Genomic DNA, 16,829 nt, shown 5'->3' with positions numbered 1-16,829 from the left:
GCCACATAAGGTGGGGGAGGAGAACAATGTGCAGTTAAATGGAAAATACAATATTATACTTTTTTCACATGTATTATTATTTGAAGTGATGAATATGTTTATGGTGCATTGGGTTTGTATTTTGTTATATTTACTTTATGTTTTAAAATGTGTTTTTTATTTGTTTGTAAACCTTGTTTTTGGTTTTTTTACTTGAACGTTTCAGAATTGTATTGATTTTTTCCGTTAAAATAAATAGTTTGTGTTTCCAAGCAAAAGTTTAGTGCTTTGTAAGTATGTATGTGTATATTATCCATTAAGTGAATATGTATTTTATTGGAAATAACATGCACAGATGCATTTGCTTTTTATAACTTCATCATACATTTTATATGTACCATGCATCAATGTGACTCTTACGAATGTCGATTATAAAAAAAATAAAAACGGATGCCTGGTCAATTGTCTACACACGTGGATCGCAAGTCTGATTGTTTAGTAAGTCAAACAAACCAACTAATTGCAATGTTTTCTGTTTCTCAATTGATATCATATCAGATCCAATTCATTTTTCATCGTACAGAATGGTTATATCAGACATTTATTCTAAAATGCCTGGCAATTTTTCATGTATGCCTTAGCTGTGACCATTTTGTTGCTTAATTGTCCTTTAATTTAGCTTGAGCAACAGGCAAATAATTCAGCAAAGTAAGGTGAAACCCTTCTTAAAGGTACAGTGCAAACTAATTTACACATTTATACTAGAATTCTCATTTCCTTAGCTAGGCTGCTACATACAATCATTGTTCCTGGGGGTCTTCTGTTCTTCGTTCTCACAACCTCAACCAAAAACCAGATCTGTGTGATGTGGTGAAGAGGCGTGGGGGGGGGGGAGAGCAAAAGCACCAAACTTAAGTTACAATTAAGGGATTGCAGTTTGTGTGGCGGGAGGGCAGAAGGACGTGATTGGCCACGCCCCTGGGACGAAAGCAATATTTTCTCACAGGGACGGGCCCAAAATTATGCGATTCCCCACAAATTGCATCATTGAGGCTCCCATCCTGCCCACCTCACTAGAAAGTGGGGTGTTTGCTGGAGAATTGTCTGCTCTCCCGGGAGTCCATGAGACCTACCCGGAATTTGGGAGTCAAGCATGAGTTTAAGATTAGTCTTAACCCCTGCACCTTCATTTCAATGTGGCAAACATAATTAATTTGCAGGCCCAGGGGCTACATTTAGGGGAATAAGTTAGCTAGTAAATTTTATCAAGTAGGTGGTATAATTTTAATATATTAGTTCCTGGAAAGTATTTTCTGTGTCAAAACCTACTGATTAATAAGACTGAAAATCCTAAATCATTTTCTGTTTCAATCTATTCAATGGCTGTACCCTCTACGTGGACATCAGTGCACTATGTGCATGTTTGTTGAACTTGCTTAAATTGCAATGTTTTTTATTTGAAAAACACCTTTTCAGTGAATATTAACATAAACCCGGGGAGTACAAATAGTAGTCAGTGCACAGCATAAGAGGATCTGTACTTTGTAGTTGGGTAGTATTAAGGGCTTGTTCACACCTGTCTAAAAATAAATGCATGAAAAGTGCACTGAAACAGGTGAAATAGGAGTCAATGGCACAGTTCCAACCAGTATTGAACTACCCCCAGGAAGGAAGGACTTGGCAAGCTGCCTTGTAACGTGACCATGCCCATGTAGCCTGACCATGCCATATGTGGCTTGATCAATCCAATTTGTGGCGTGAGCATGGCGCCTTTCATGTTTGCCGCCACTCTGAATCCAAAAATCAAAATACTTGGAGGTATAGTGAAAATATCTTTAAGCAGTCTCAGTGTCCTGTGCACACATTTCCTGCCCCTCTGATTCCTTTATTCCCAGTTATTAGTATACATTGCTGCTGCAGCACCAATCAATTACAGGGCACCATGTTCCAAAATGTTATCATTACCTTCTTCTCACCAACAGATACGTCACTGTCATTGGCTACTTTACTCCTAAATAGAATGAACCTCTTGTACTTTAGCATAATAACTCATATACTTATTTTTAGGAACTATCCATTTTTAAAGCAACCTGAAGGTGGCAGCACAACATTTTGCTTTCAATAATAATGTCATTAAACAATCAACTGTGGCTGATTTATCAAAATGGGACAAATATTAGTCGGATTTTTCATTTCAAAATAACACCAGCTCCTGTTAATCTATAATATAAATGTCTAGTGGCGTGCGTTAGTCTGTCTGTGTGTGTGTGGAAAAAATAAAACCAAGCTGCAGCGCCACCTGCTGGGCGGAGTTATACACTGACCTACTAAATTCTTAGTGTGTGTGGTAAAAAAAATTCAGAAAGGGCTGAAATTTGGTATACTAAGATGTTTTTAATTTGTTAATTTAATTTGTTAATTGTTAAAAGTGTTTATAAAGATTTAAAAAAAATATATATATATTTCTTGAAGGAGAAGTGACAGTTGGGAGTGGTTGGTGGTTGCCGGGGGTGACAGTGGGGAGTGGTTGGTGGTTGAGGCCTGGGCTATGGCCCAAATGCATGACAAGAACCTTTTTAACACCTTAAGTAGCTTGATTTGACTAGAATGCATGAGTATCATGCACGGGTTAACTTGTATAATTATAAGAGGACATGATTTACCAGTCTGCCTATTTAAAATCTAGGGGTAAATGTATCAAGCTGTTCTGCAACTTCATATCGCTCAAGACATATGTATTAAACTGCGATTTTGACATTCCAAAATCCAATTTCCGTCAATGTATGTTCATTTTTAAAACACCTATCTCGTCGGCGGTTTAGTCAAATTCGCCAGAGATTCAACAGAAGCTCACCGGATATTCAACAGACAAAAAAAATGCATGCAGTTATCTGGCCATTCTTAACATAACAGGAGGCACAATACAAGTTTTAATTATGAGAGTAATAATGACTTGTTGTTTAGAGGGGCAAAAATTATTATTAATTATCTTAAAGGGGCCAAATTATTTGATGAATAAACTAGTGGGCCTAATGTCATTAAATAATCATTTTCTGCTTCCCCTGCACCTTGGTGTGAGAAGTAGGTAGCGCTTAGTAAAAGTGGATAACGATGGCTATTGGAACAAAATAATTTATTTCATCAATAAATAATTTTTTAGTTCTGCACTACACTTATCACAGCAATACTTGAAAATGAGGCTTACCATGCAGCCAGAATTAACAAATGTAATTCTAGCTGAGTTAGCAGTATAAGGCAAACAAAAAAAGCTCTGTTACCAGATAAAATACCACTTTTTTTGTGTCTTGAAAATAGTTTTTTTTTTACTAGTATAACATCATAAATATTTGATATTTTGAAACAAATCACAGTGCATTAAGAATGACAGCTATAGTGGAATTAAATGGTTCCCTGAAATTAACAGGACGTTTGTAGAGTATTTGTTTTATGATCCTAACGATTACTTTTTCAAAGCGAATTACATTTTAAAATATTTCTGATGTTGGAGCACCATGACTCTTTCCCTGAAATTGTGAACAGTCTTGTCTTTTACAGTAGTAACCAGAGGTCCACCTTCTGACCTATGGCTGTGCTGTGCTGCACAGTAACATCACAGACAGTGTTGTATGTGTCAACCATCATCATCATCATCATCATCATTTATTTATTTATATAGTGGCACTAATTCCGCAGCACTGTACTGAACTCATTCACATCAGTCCCTGCCCCATTGAAGCTTACAGTCTAAATTCCCTAACATACACACAGACATACACACACACACAGACAGATAGACAGACTAGGGTCAATTTAATAGCAGCCAATTAACCTACTAGTATGTTTTTGGAGTGTGGGAGGAAACCGGAGCACCCGGAGGAAACCCAAACAAACACAGGGAGACCATACAAACTCCACACAAATAAGGCTGTGAAGCAGAACTGCTAACCACTAAGCCATCGTGCTACCCACACAAGGCATATTATGTGAGTAATCTACTAAGAGTAAAGCTTGGAACAGCTTTTTTTTTTATTAACAATCACATACTGTGTCCCTGCAACAGATAAGGAAAGCAGAAATAATTATAATGTCTATACCACCCGGGGTCATTGTGTAGGAAGCTTCATAAAAGGCTGTTTTTATATGGAATAATTTACATGAGTAAGGACAAGTATTAATTAAATAGAAAAATGTCAGTGTATCTTTATATATCTGGCGCCTTGGACTACTTTTTTCTACCAGATCATTTGGGGCTTGCACCACTATTGGTTTTGCACAGGTCTTCTAGATTTTTAGGACCCTAATGACACCCTAATTGCAAGTTTCTTTTCTTTAGGCATAATCTACATTAGCTGTTGGTGATAACTGTTCTGTAGGTCAAAGTACCTGTGATATTTTGAACATAGCTTCTGTATGGAACAAGTGGGTGCAAGACATGGTGATATCTTACGGCTTAGGCAGATACTTCTTGATAACTATTTGGTAACTGCCCGTTATTAAATGTGGAAATTGACTGATGTTCCTGGTTATTGGTTTTTCATGCTCTTGTTTTTTTTACTCCCATTTTACAGTCAACTCTGCAGCAGCCCCTCTGTGCTTAGTTTTACGGGCTGGAGGTGTTGTTTTTATTACATGTCACATTTGTGTGTTTTAAGGTTTTTATCACATCGATCAAAGTGTTCCTCATTTAATAAATTTTTTTGCAAAATTAAATTTTGTTCCTGACCTTTAATACCTTTAATGCAATAACTAGCTGCACATACTTTGCAAAGAGCATCCTCAGTCTGCCCATCTTCCACTGCCTAATCTGCACTCCTGCAGATGCCATCATCTTAATCAAATCAACGTATTTCCCTGTAAAACTTAGTGCATGATGTCACAAAAGAGCATTTCTGTTGCAATTCCTAAATGACCTTTACTGTATTTCAATTTGTTATTATGTGGGCAGTGAAAGTAACACTGACCTTCTTGAGCTTTGTCTTGGTAATTGACAGTTCTCTTGTAAAGCCTGATGTTCCCTGAGTGTACCAATCCAACTGGGCACAGGAGAGCAGCACTTCCCCAATGAAACCCTCCCTCAGAGTATTCCTTTCCCGAGCATATACAGCTAGCCTCAGGGTTCGTTCCCTCAGATCCTCTGGGCTATAGCCACAGAAAGTGAACTTTTGTCCTCCATCTGAATCTGCCATCTGCCCCGGATATGGCTCCACAAAGCCGGGTAGGAGGTAGGCCCTGACAAACGAGTCTCTCTTCTGATACAATCTTTTAGGCAGATTGGAGAAACCGGTGACAGTGATAGTGAGAACTTCATCACCCAGTGAGTAACAAAGGGTGAAGTGTACCAGGGACTGCTTGATCCCTGCAAATCCATCTGGTTCAGTTCGAGAGATTGGCACCCTCACCAACCTGGCACGATCCCCTTCTAGGGAACCATCTCCAAAAACTGTACTTCTGCGCTTCAAAGCATGCTTTGTCTTTGATGACAGCTGGTAGAGGCTAGGGAGAGAAGCTCTAACATGTAGTCTCCGCTCAGACATGGTGTTCAGTCCCTGTTGAACTGGTGATGCATTCTCAACCCCACTTTTAGGACTGATGTCCCCATCCATGGTCTGATATTGTTGATGAATGGCAACAGGAATAGACCTTGCAGGAGTATCAGGCATCTCTAGACCTGTATTACACTGTTGTGCAAAGACTTTGTCTCCACCTTCAATGCTGGTTGAAGATTGCTGTTTGCGTCTCTTGTGCCAACAGATGGCGCAGCCCAATAGAAGGCAGAAGCATAGAAGTGCCAGACCAGCTCCCAGGAGCACCTGCAAATGGACTGAGCAAAAGAGAAGGATTTCACATAAAAGCAATTGGCATACAGGAAACAGTAATGTCCATTTCTTTCTTTTTTTTCCGTCCTTCTTCATCAGTTACTTTATATAATAATGTGCATTACCATCACAAATCACAATGTTGCATTTTATCCTGTCAGTATTGACCATTGACTAGTAATGTTTATCAATGTCTCTTTTTTTTTTCATACCAATCAGTTTTGTCTTTTTGCTTTCTTCTAAATAATGTATTATTTGTTCATGCGTCAAACCCATTGAAAACAGTGCTGCATAATTTTTCACTTTCTTGGCCCAATCTTAGACTAAGACTTAATTTCCCTTTGGAGTTTCACTAATCTTTTAAGCTCTGTGTTAAGCAAAGTACTTTGTTTATTTAATATTTCCTATAGCTACAAACATATCTTAAAAAGGAAGCGTACTGTTAAAAGCAAAAATAGTTTTAACTTATTTTTCTATAAGATTAAGTATTATTTGTAAATAGTGCAAACGGTTTTACATGGGAATGTCCAACTAGATGGTCATGTACAACATGAACAGCAGATTCTCTGTATGGTGTTGCGGTGTGCCTCAATTGTCTGCCAAAGTGCATGGGTTTATGGAGAAAAATGATGGTGTTTATAGGTGTGCAAAAGGTTACAACTGTTGATAGGAGGAGGTGGGTGGATTTTGAGGTTATTCTTTGCCAAGGGTGGAATAGGTGCAAACATGAGATCTTGTTTGCTAGATTAATTTAACGGTATCAAAGGCTAAGAGAGGACACTCATCCTTAGCACACAGTGGTTTCAATGAAGTTAAAATTATACTTACCATACACTACAGAAATAACTAGAAGCACAATGGTGGAGGAGAGCTCAGATCTCCCCTAATCTGGCTCCATTATTTGAAAGAGAAGGACCCCTCTTTTAAACAATATGGCCCCTTAATAGTTGTTATTATTATTATTAATTTTTATTTATAGGGCGCCACAAAGTATCCGTAGCGCCGTACAAGGACAAACAATGGCACAGTACAAGGTGAAACAGCACAGTACAAGTAACAGTAAGCACCATAACTCTGGGGGCTCAGGCATAGCATGAAAGAGAGGGAGGGAGGGGAAAAGTGAGTATAGGCAGGTAACTATGGCCCAAGAGGGTGGGCACGGATGACAGGTTGAGAGTCACTGATGGGGAGCGGAGAGAAGCGAGAGGAGATAGAGGGCAGAGGGACCGAGAGGAGGTGATTATTTGATGACCACATGTGATTATCAGACAATAACAACCTACCCTACAGAACATATTAAGCAGCCCAGGAATGTGGGGGGGTTATGCACAGATCTCCCCCATCCTGCCACCTAGAGGTTCAGCGGCACAATCATTTAAAATCCCTTTTAGTAAATCTCGCCATCTTGGTTTAAATAAACTCAGGGGTACTCTCATGTAACGCAGTCTGTTGTCTAGTTTTCAAAATGTTATGCCTTGTTCGGCTACCCATATTGTTCCTGCACATTTTATGCATTGAATTCAAGGCCGTGCAGACTAGCAAAAAATAGAAATAAAAAATACATTATAATGTTCAAGTGCAGATTTTATTATAAAAATTGTGTGTAGAATCCTGCTTTTGTGGATTTGGAAAGGCAGATTGATGCCAAAGCAAGAATCACAAAGTATTTATTGGTGGTGTTTAGAAACAAAATACACTCACTTTCTTACAATTTCAATATAAAACACTCTTTTGGCCGTTTTAGCAAGATTTATTTATTTATTTATTTTTACAGTGGCAGGAGATATTACCAAACTAATGGTATTTTCGGAAAATTTAAATGTTTCTGAAATAAAAAGTTATAATTTGTGTGGGTACCTTACAAATAAATTACTGATATTGATGCTATAATGTGACCAACCCAAAAAGTGTCAGATTATGCTCAGCAGCAAAGGGGTCAATTTGCGCACAGATATTTCCCTTGTGAAATTTCAGCTGCTCATGGCCTACACTTTTAGTGGGACGCACTTTGTACTTATACGCAATAGTAAAAAGTACTAGCAGTTCAAGGGCTAGATTTACTAAACTGCGGGTTTGAAAAAGTGGAGATGTTGCCTATAGCAACCAATCACATTCTAGCTGTCATTTATTTAGTGCATTCTACAAAATGACAACTAGAATCTGATTGGTAGCTATAAGCAACATCTCCACTTTTTCAAACCCGCAGTTTAGTAAATATATCCCCCAAATCTTCAAAAATACTTCATTTAATAAATAGAGCCCTGATGTATCCTTACTTTCATTACTCTTTTAAACTATAAATAAGTCAAAAGTGAAACATCAGTGGCAGGAGATAGTGTTCACACTTTTGCATTTTGTGCCTCTTCAGAGGTAAAACTAGGCACACTTGTAGTTTGCAGAGGAATCTCTAAAAAACAAAAAGTAAATGTGAGCCTTGATGTGTGCGGCGCAAAACAGATAGGAGTACTAGGGTGAAGCCAAATCAATTTGTGCTGCACATCCTATGCACATTGTAAATGATCTCCATAGTTGTTTATATGTGGTTAGAAATCAAAATATTGGTGCCTGACATACAGGAGAACAATGTGACATCCATGCTAATCAGAAGCTGATAATAAAGGTCATTTATGAACTGCAAAATAAAGGAGACCCGCACTGCTTCTTTAATCACACAAATGCACCTCTATGACATGATCATAGTAGCCCTTTCCTCTGCTCTACAATACCACAATTGACAGCACCATGCAGTGGGAGCGTGGCAGGAGAGATGCACAATTAAGCCCCGCCTCTCCCCTGGCATCTGGAGGGTGCCCACTGTTACTGATGTCCAGGACATTACGGGAGTGTAGGTAAGTATGGTGAAATGTGTCCCATTGACAGTATGTGATGTGGCACAATCTCTGCCAGCACATGAAAGTACATGAAAAATGTAGACATTTTGTGGGGAGAAAAAGCTGCAAACACAAAACAAGAATAAACTCATCTTGCAAAACAAATTTTTTTTTGGGCAAGTGCAAAAGCACCCAATAGGAATGTCCCTGATTCGTCCAGCTCTTCCCGTCAGAAGCTTCCAAATTAGTTTTCAAATCCATGCACTTACCTGTAAAATGAAGTATATTTATTCCAAAGCAGGCACGTTAGGTCACAGGACGGCATTTGCACTGCACTTTGGCATTCTGGTAATTATAACATACGATTGTTATACAGACGTGTGCATGTAAAATTAGGCTTTGCCTTTTCACTGACATATATAAATAGCTGATGATAATGATGATGATGATGATCTATGTTATGCAGTAGAAAAAGCTTAGCTCACTGTATATTTGTATTTAATTGTGTAGCACTGATAATCTCATAGCCTAGAAAGCTTTGCCTCACAGACCCAGCTGTGAGCAGCACTGTTCTATTATATGGGACTTGGTAGGAGCTTATTAAAGGTGTCCACAGACAGTCTTTATTATTACAAAATGGGACATGAATGCTAACCACTCAAGCTTGCATTGAGTGACATTCAGGGCAAGTACTCACATCACTTAACTCCCAATGTCAATATGAAATCAGTTGGAAAATGCATGTGCCATAAAGGGCTCTCTGTAGGCACACTGTGTATGCTTCTGCCTATGAGCATGTTAATATAAACATGGAGTGCTGCTGTACTATTGGTCATCCCTCCCCTGACCTCGTCATGTCACACACAGTTTAGTGTGCTCTCCATCAAAACCAAGGGATGGTGCAATTAGCCAGATGTTTATAGCAAACTGGCCCCTCCCTGGCAATATGCTCCAAGAAAATCCTATAGCACCACAATGAGGGCTAGATATGCTAAAGGGCGGTTTGATGAAATCACCAGTTTTGCGGCCATTTATTCAGCGGCATTAAAACGGCTGCATTTACTAAAGGCAAAACCGCCAGTAAAATGGCCAGAATGAACATTTTTAAAGCTACCACTTTACAAACCACCATCCTGATTTTTACAATGATGAACATATAAATAGCCGGATTAACTAAGCTGGGGTTTGCAAAACTGCCACAAAAACCGTCATCCAAACGGCCAAAACAAAAGAAGTGGTTGTGAGAGGCGAGATTTCTCAAACTACATGTAATATATGTAGCTATCTGGCCGTTCAGAACATAAGAGGAAGCACAACTGACATATAAATTATTAGGGCAATCATTATTTATTGCTTATGGGGCAAAATTAGTTTATAATTAACTTATGGGGGCATATTTTATTTTCCATTATATTATGGGGACAGTATTATACTATATTATGGGTGAAATATGGATATATAATTATACTATTCAGTTGTTAATTTTAGATATAATTATTTATGATGCTCAATGTAGCATTACATAGTGCCTCCATTATATAATAATAAAGTAATTTTGTCCCCTTAATATAATGAAAAATAAATTTTGCACCCATAAGTTAATTATAAATTAATTTTGCCCCTTAATCAATAAATAATGATTGCCCCATAATTTATATGTGAATTGTGCTTCCCCTTATACTTTGAATGGCAAGATAGCTCAAACAGCATGTTTGAGCTATCAAGCCAATTATAGTTTGCAATCTGACACCCATCGCCAGGCATTTTACATCACATCCTCAAACCACTCTATTGTAATTGCGGCAGGTTGGAGCTCTAAACAGCCGGTGATGTGTGGTGGTTTAAAACCGCCACCAAACATGATTCTTAGTAAATTTACCCAAGTCTATTGGAGTTTCTTTGCCCTCCCAAGCGAACCCTCCTATATGTGGCCTTGGGGAAGCTCAGTTACCTGGACCCTGACTGGAGTGAAAGACATAACTTTCCTTCACTTTTGTAGGAGGCACAAATACTATGCTCAGGACAGGCAAGAGATATAATCCAATTTGTCAGGACACATAAATGCTACTCCCTCCTTCAAGAGATAGTGAAGGCTGTGGATGTACTTCACTTTAACAACTGGTCTCTTCCCTTAACAAAGGCACCGCTGTCTACCCCTACAGGTGCTGCTAGACTACTCCCCTATGTGTCTATCTTATGCAATGGTTTGCATAGATTTGTGTGTGCTGGCAATGTGACATTTGCTCTATGAGAGATTTATTAAATAATAGTAACAGGCCATGGAAAAAATAACACAATAATCTCCTGGGACTTGCTGATAAGAAAACAGAATCTAAAAAGTAAACAGAGCGTGGAAAAGAATTAGCAGAGAAACCTGTCTTAAAGCAAAGTTTATGAGATCTAAAAGTGTACCTGTGCGTACATGTATTTACACAGGGCTATTACTGTGCATAGTACAGAGAAACATAGATAAGGATAAGAACTAAAATGAGAAGCAAGTATTCTCTACCCTGATACTCTTAGAATTTATTCATATAGGGTAACAGGAAAAAATAAAAAGGTACTTTGGGCCTGTTACTACAGTCTGCTTCAGGACAAGGTCACTTTAGACATACCATATCTATATATACACATCAGGAGCCAAAGTGTTTTCCGGTATTAGTAGCAAAAACACAGGGAGGCGCTAATAGTAGCAATTGCTCATAAATCTCCATGGAATGAATGCAAATATGAAGGATCCATGTAAATCAAACACCACAGCTAGCAAAACACCTATTGGACCCCGATTCCCTTCCTGAGCAGGCTGCAGATGCTGAGTCTAGCCAATCAGCTTTGTGTGAACTGGGATCTGTCAGCGAATGGGATTTTTTCCCTCACTGGAAATAGGGTCTGTCTTGCAAAGAAGGTTCTGCAGTGACGGATGTGCCTGACTGGTAATTAGTCTGTGATGATAGGGCATTCCTGCCAACCTGAATCATTGTCATAGATATTCTCACTCATTTGCCAACAGCACCTGGGTGCAATAAAAATAAATATAATATAATGATAGTAAGAAGATATTCAGCTGCTGAGAACCTGTCTGGCTCACTCTCAGCAGAGTAAAAACTAAGGTAATATTTATTTTCAGTAAATAAAATAAAAAAGAACACTATGTCCTGTCATCAGCCACCGTGAGCCGAGTGGAGCAGCTTGTTTTATAGCGTTAGACTTTATAAGGCATATTCTCGCGGCGAGCGCACTATTACCGTCATTACGGTAATAGTGCGTGTAAATACCGGTATTACGGTAATTTTCTTGCTGGATTTCAGCTCGCAGCTCCCTGAGTCGCAAGCTGAAATCCAGCTCACTATTACCGTAATACCGGTAATAGTTTTAACGCCGCGGGGAAATTAAACAATTGAATACCCCCTATGAGGCAGTTAAAGAAAAATATTTGTATCAACCTAAGCAGGAGAGCAAATAATTGCTGGATTGGGTCAAACACTCCAGTATAGGAGAAGGGAAGAGCACTATCATGTAGCCACCTTAAAAATGAATCAAAACTTCTGCTACTCCCTCTAGTGAAGCCATAGTATTGTATAGGGAAGGCAGAGCACTGGAAAAATAATAAAAACCTTCAATTGGTCAAGTGTCTCAAATTTTCACTGATTCAACAGACAATTAGAGAACACTTCATAGACAAATAATGCTGTTTGTAGATTTATATTACCTCAATATACCTACCTCCATTCTTATTATTGTGCCATGTCTATAACCACTAGAATAGAGGAGCTCAAACAGAGCTGTTGGTAACTCTTGAGGACTGAGTTCACCTCTGCACTAGAAGATGGAAGACAACAACAGTATTTAAAAAAAGTCATGCAAAGAAAATGACTCGTGAGGGTGAGCTCCTTCACTCTGGAATAGTGTGTTTATAAGAAAAGAAGTCTAGGGGGTTGGACCAAAGCAGTATATCATCATCATCGTCATTTATTTATATAGCGCCACTTATTCCACAGCACTGTACAGAGAACACCCTCACATCAGTCCCTGGCTCATTGGGGTGGAGGGGGAGAGAGATTGAGAGGGAGAGGGACTAGGGTTAATTTGATAGCAGCCAATTAACCTACTACTATGTTTTTGGAGTTTGGGAGGAAACCCACGCAAACACGGGGAGAACATACAAACTCTACACAGATAAGACCATGGTCGGGAATTGAACTCATGACCCCAGTGCTGTGAGCAGGGGCAGAACTATAAAATAAAATGATTTTACTGGGGGTGATTTAGTTCCCGCCCCTTTTTGACAGCTAAGGCTGCGGCGGCTGCATACTATGTGTGCTGCCCGGCCTCTCTGATTGTTTTTAAACACAATCAGAGCAGCCGGGCAGCACACTCTCCCTGCCTGTCTCTGCCGAACGGACCTGCACATAGTGGGGAGGGGGGGGGGGCGGGGGCGATCACAGCACTGGCTGTGAGACAAAAGTGCTAACCACTTAACCACATAATCTTCAAACACATGACTGATTCTTCCATGTGTCTGTCAGAGTGCCTCCTCCTATGTGAGCCATACAGTGCCTTATTGAGGCATGGTGGAGTATAAGTGTGCAGGGTAAAATCTGACACTCTCCTGACTTCCATTATCTCATGTCTGTACTACTTGTCTTAGATTTCCTTCTTATCTCATGTTTGCCTTCTTCTATTGTGTCTACTCTCAGTGTGTTCCCCACTAATCCCTTGTTTTATGTCTGTTCTCATTTCTCTTCTCAGCCCCTTGTCTCTTATTGCTACTCCACTGGTTTCATACTTACCATTTCTATTTTCTGCTCGATCCCTCCCCATTATTTACGGCTGCCTTTATCTTTCCTCATGATGGAGAAGTGTTCTTCAGCAGCAGCTTGGCTTGTATTACTTATACAGAGCCTTTAGGCCTTTAAATTCTGATCTGAGAACTGTGAGCAAGTCCAGATCTGCAGCACAGGACACAGTACTGTATTGGGAAGACAATGCCTGTGGTCCACGTAGAAGAGAGTTGTTGCCCTAGTAGACCTACAGCCCTGCCTAATAAGTCTTGATCCATGATGGGTTCAGCTCAGTCTCATTTGCAATCACTCCATAATCCAATTCTAAACAAAGAATGCTGTATGTGGAAGAGAATCACTGCCAAGCTATCATCCAAGGCTTGATATTTTGTTATTACACCACTTAATATACCACTGGGTAATGAGAGCAGTGAGAGACTTGCTCATATAAGCCTACAATCTACAAGTGAGGGGTGTAAATAAGTCAGGACTTGTAGTTCAGTCTGATACACCTAATAAACAGTATGGAAAAGACTGGTATGATCATCTCTATCCTTTTTATTAGGAGGATTTACAAGGAGGAGGGTAGACTGACCTCAAAACATGTTCTTATGTAGGAGAATGCATGTTTGCTTGTAACTCTGTGGAGCTAGCCACACACCACAGACAGTACCATACAATACACAGGAGATGTATATGGAAATTTGAGATTGACTAGTGATGTGAAGTTACTTAGATTGTAATGTGTCATTCCAGTTTTTCTGCTGCCTGAAGCAGCAAATCAAATCTCCCTTCTCGTTTTCTCTCCAGCCTGAGATAGCTGCCTCACTTTGTAGAATCATGATCGTCATATAAAGAGAATATAGATATGAGGAGACAATATGACAATATGTGGCTATATAGTTAGGTTTGGGATAGCAAAATAAAGTAATAGATAGAAAAATAGTTGACTCTATAGCATAAATAGTTGTAATATAGAAGAGAGAGTAAAAAAATGTGATATAAAGATAATACGTTTAATAACTAAGTACATATCGTTGAAAGCTTGTAAGAGTCTGAGGCCCTGGCAAATCACAACAGTAAGAAGAGCATGGGTGGATATAAATGGATGTAAAAGAGACACAAGTGTAGAGAATTGAGGGAAAACAAGTAGTGAATGGAAGAAAATCAGAGCAGGATTGGAGAATTGGAAGATACAGTGAGCAGAACAAGGAGCAGAACAAGAAGCGGAAATGTCTGGAGACAGTTGCAAAAGTCCATGCAGGAAGGAGGGGGGAGATGAAGGGTGTAAATAAACAGATCTGTACCTTCCTGTTGTTTATTGAGGAGGACCTGAATCAGCAGCCAAATGAAGAGAAAGACCACCACACCCTCAATCATGCCTTTGGAGCAGAAGAAGATAACCGAGTGACACACAGCCCATGGGGATGTTTGTTCCTCTGCCGTCTCGTCCATCCTGCACTCGCTTTCCATAATCCCTCACTGCTCTCAGACACTGCGTCTGATGTGGTACTGAGGGAAGCTCAACAAATTCTTCATGTTGTGCACAGCTGAAAGGGCATCTCTAATAAAAGAAGACGGTGACCTTCAGCCTCATCCTTGCAGGATAACCTGTGACAAATTGTAACGTCGGGATTCCCAGGCAGCAAGTGCCAACTTCATTTCTGTAAAGACAATTTCTACCAAATCAGGAGGTCACCTTGCCAACAACAGTCGATCAAGTGGCCAGTGGGCCTCTTTTGCCAAGGTCTGATTTAAGTTCCTCCCTTTTTTTTCTGGGCTGTACAATGCTGTCTGCTGTGCCAACTGAATTGGAGAAAGGAGGGAAGAGAAAGCGTTGCTCTCCCTTTGCTGGTCTCCAGAGTGCTTTACCACCACTCCCAGAAAAAGGGGTGATGTTGAGTAGTGACCTTTAAACAGTACAATACACAACACTTGGTTTGATTCAGGTGCTGAGAACATTCATTAAGAGAAAGCCACCAAAATAAATCACAGCAGCTTTTTCCCTCTTCCTGTCTCCACACTGCATTGTCAAAGTGAATTCCTTTTTTTGGAAGCAGTCATGCAAAGACCAGCTGCTTTTAACCCATCTGCAACCAGAAAGCAGAAATGTCTCTCAGTGTAGTGCCATCAGCCTAAATAGTGCATGGTGGGCAGAGTTGCCAAACATCAGTGAAATGTATTGAGAGCCAGTAACATAGTAGTAATAGGTTTATCGATCAGTAAGAAAACAGCAGCAATCAGTAAAACAGCCTCCTGACATTGCAATACTTCATAGATGCAAGGACACTAGTGATTTATGTCCTTTTGTCCTCAAAATATTTTCTTCTCCTATTATTTCCACTTTGGGAAAAATCTTTTTATATGATAATCTATTAATTAAATATATATGTGGCCTATCTATAAGCGGTCAGTAAAAGATACATAGGTGCTATGAAAAAATGGGAACAAATTATTAATAGATACTTTTCTTGTGGCCAGTGGGGCTCTGCATTGTACTCAGTTTTTTAAAGCTCTAATTTTGTGTACAGGTTAATGTACGTGGCATTAAAAGCAAACATATATATGCACCTTAATATTGACAGTTAAGAAAATAATATAAGCAAGTGGACCTGTACACACACACACACACACACACACACACACACACACATATACACACACATTCAGGAAACTGCCCGCTTCTCTTTGTATCAATTTCAATGTTGCCTGCAATGTTCACAGCATTAACACCTGGTACAAAATTTGTTTTGTGGCTCATTAAATACAAAATACATAGTACACTATGCTGCAGGGAGGTTTTGAGAACATGGTTTGAACACACTCAAAAGTAAGAACAAAGCACATGCTTTTGTCTTCTAATAGGTATTGTTTGTGTGTGTAGGAGTCCTGTGAATTTCTACAAGTTTTCAAATTCATGATATCTTAGATCAAAGAGTTGGACAAATATTTACCCAGTAGAAGGAAATATATGTATTCTCAGTATCTACCTTACGTGTTTACCCAATTACTCATTTGTTGTTAATATTGTGTTGCAAATATACTATAATTTTGTTCCTAGGACTTGAATGAGCCCTGTATAAGTTTAAGTTGCCCAATTAATTTAGAATAGGAAATAGGGCCGTTGTCCCTTATGAAATGTAAAGTTAAAGGATGGTATCAGGTCCACAGCTGTCCTCCGAATCATATATTTCATTATGAATTTCCCAAAGCTGATCCTCCACTTCACAGCATCCAAGACTCACCAATCATGTATAAAAGCATATGAAAGAAACAGGTTAAAATCAAAAGTATTTTATTACACATACACAATAATAACTGACTTACAGTTTGAAACAATTTAGTGCATTATGACCATGATGGTTATGTGTGCCACAGTTCAGGATGTGTGTATGTGGATACCAGAAGTTGTCATATGTTCA

The 16,829-nt window shown here is 39.2% G+C and overlaps 1 protein-coding gene across 2 annotated transcripts in view; it reads right to left on the bottom strand.

The window, feature by feature from the left end:
- The window catches only part of LOC142152027 (synaptotagmin-4-like), a 79,615-nt gene that overhangs the window by 12,819 nt on the left and 49,967 nt on the right, over window positions 1-16,829 (bottom strand). The window contains exons 1-2 of one of the 2 annotated variants that reach the window (XM_075208225.1): window positions 14,715-15,409; window positions 4,941-5,800 (exon numbers count right to left, since the gene is read on the bottom strand). In XM_075208225.1, the coding sequence (XP_075064326.1) occupies window positions 4,941-5,800; window positions 14,715-14,880 (1,026 nt within the window). In that variant the 5' untranslated portion in view covers window positions 14,881-15,409. Of the gene's footprint in view, window positions 1-4,940; window positions 5,801-14,714; window positions 15,410-16,829 lie in introns of those variants that run through there. The other variant, XM_075208226.1, reaches the window with a different exon arrangement.

The sequence above is a fragment of the Mixophyes fleayi genome, chromosome 4, assembly GCF_038048845.1.
Source record: "Mixophyes fleayi isolate aMixFle1 chromosome 4, aMixFle1.hap1, whole genome shotgun sequence".
NCBI classification, from domain to species: Eukaryota; Metazoa; Chordata; class Amphibia; order Anura; family Limnodynastidae; genus Mixophyes; species Mixophyes fleayi.
Note: the sequence above shows the minus strand (reverse complement) of the source record. Positions and strands in the feature narration are given on the sequence as shown.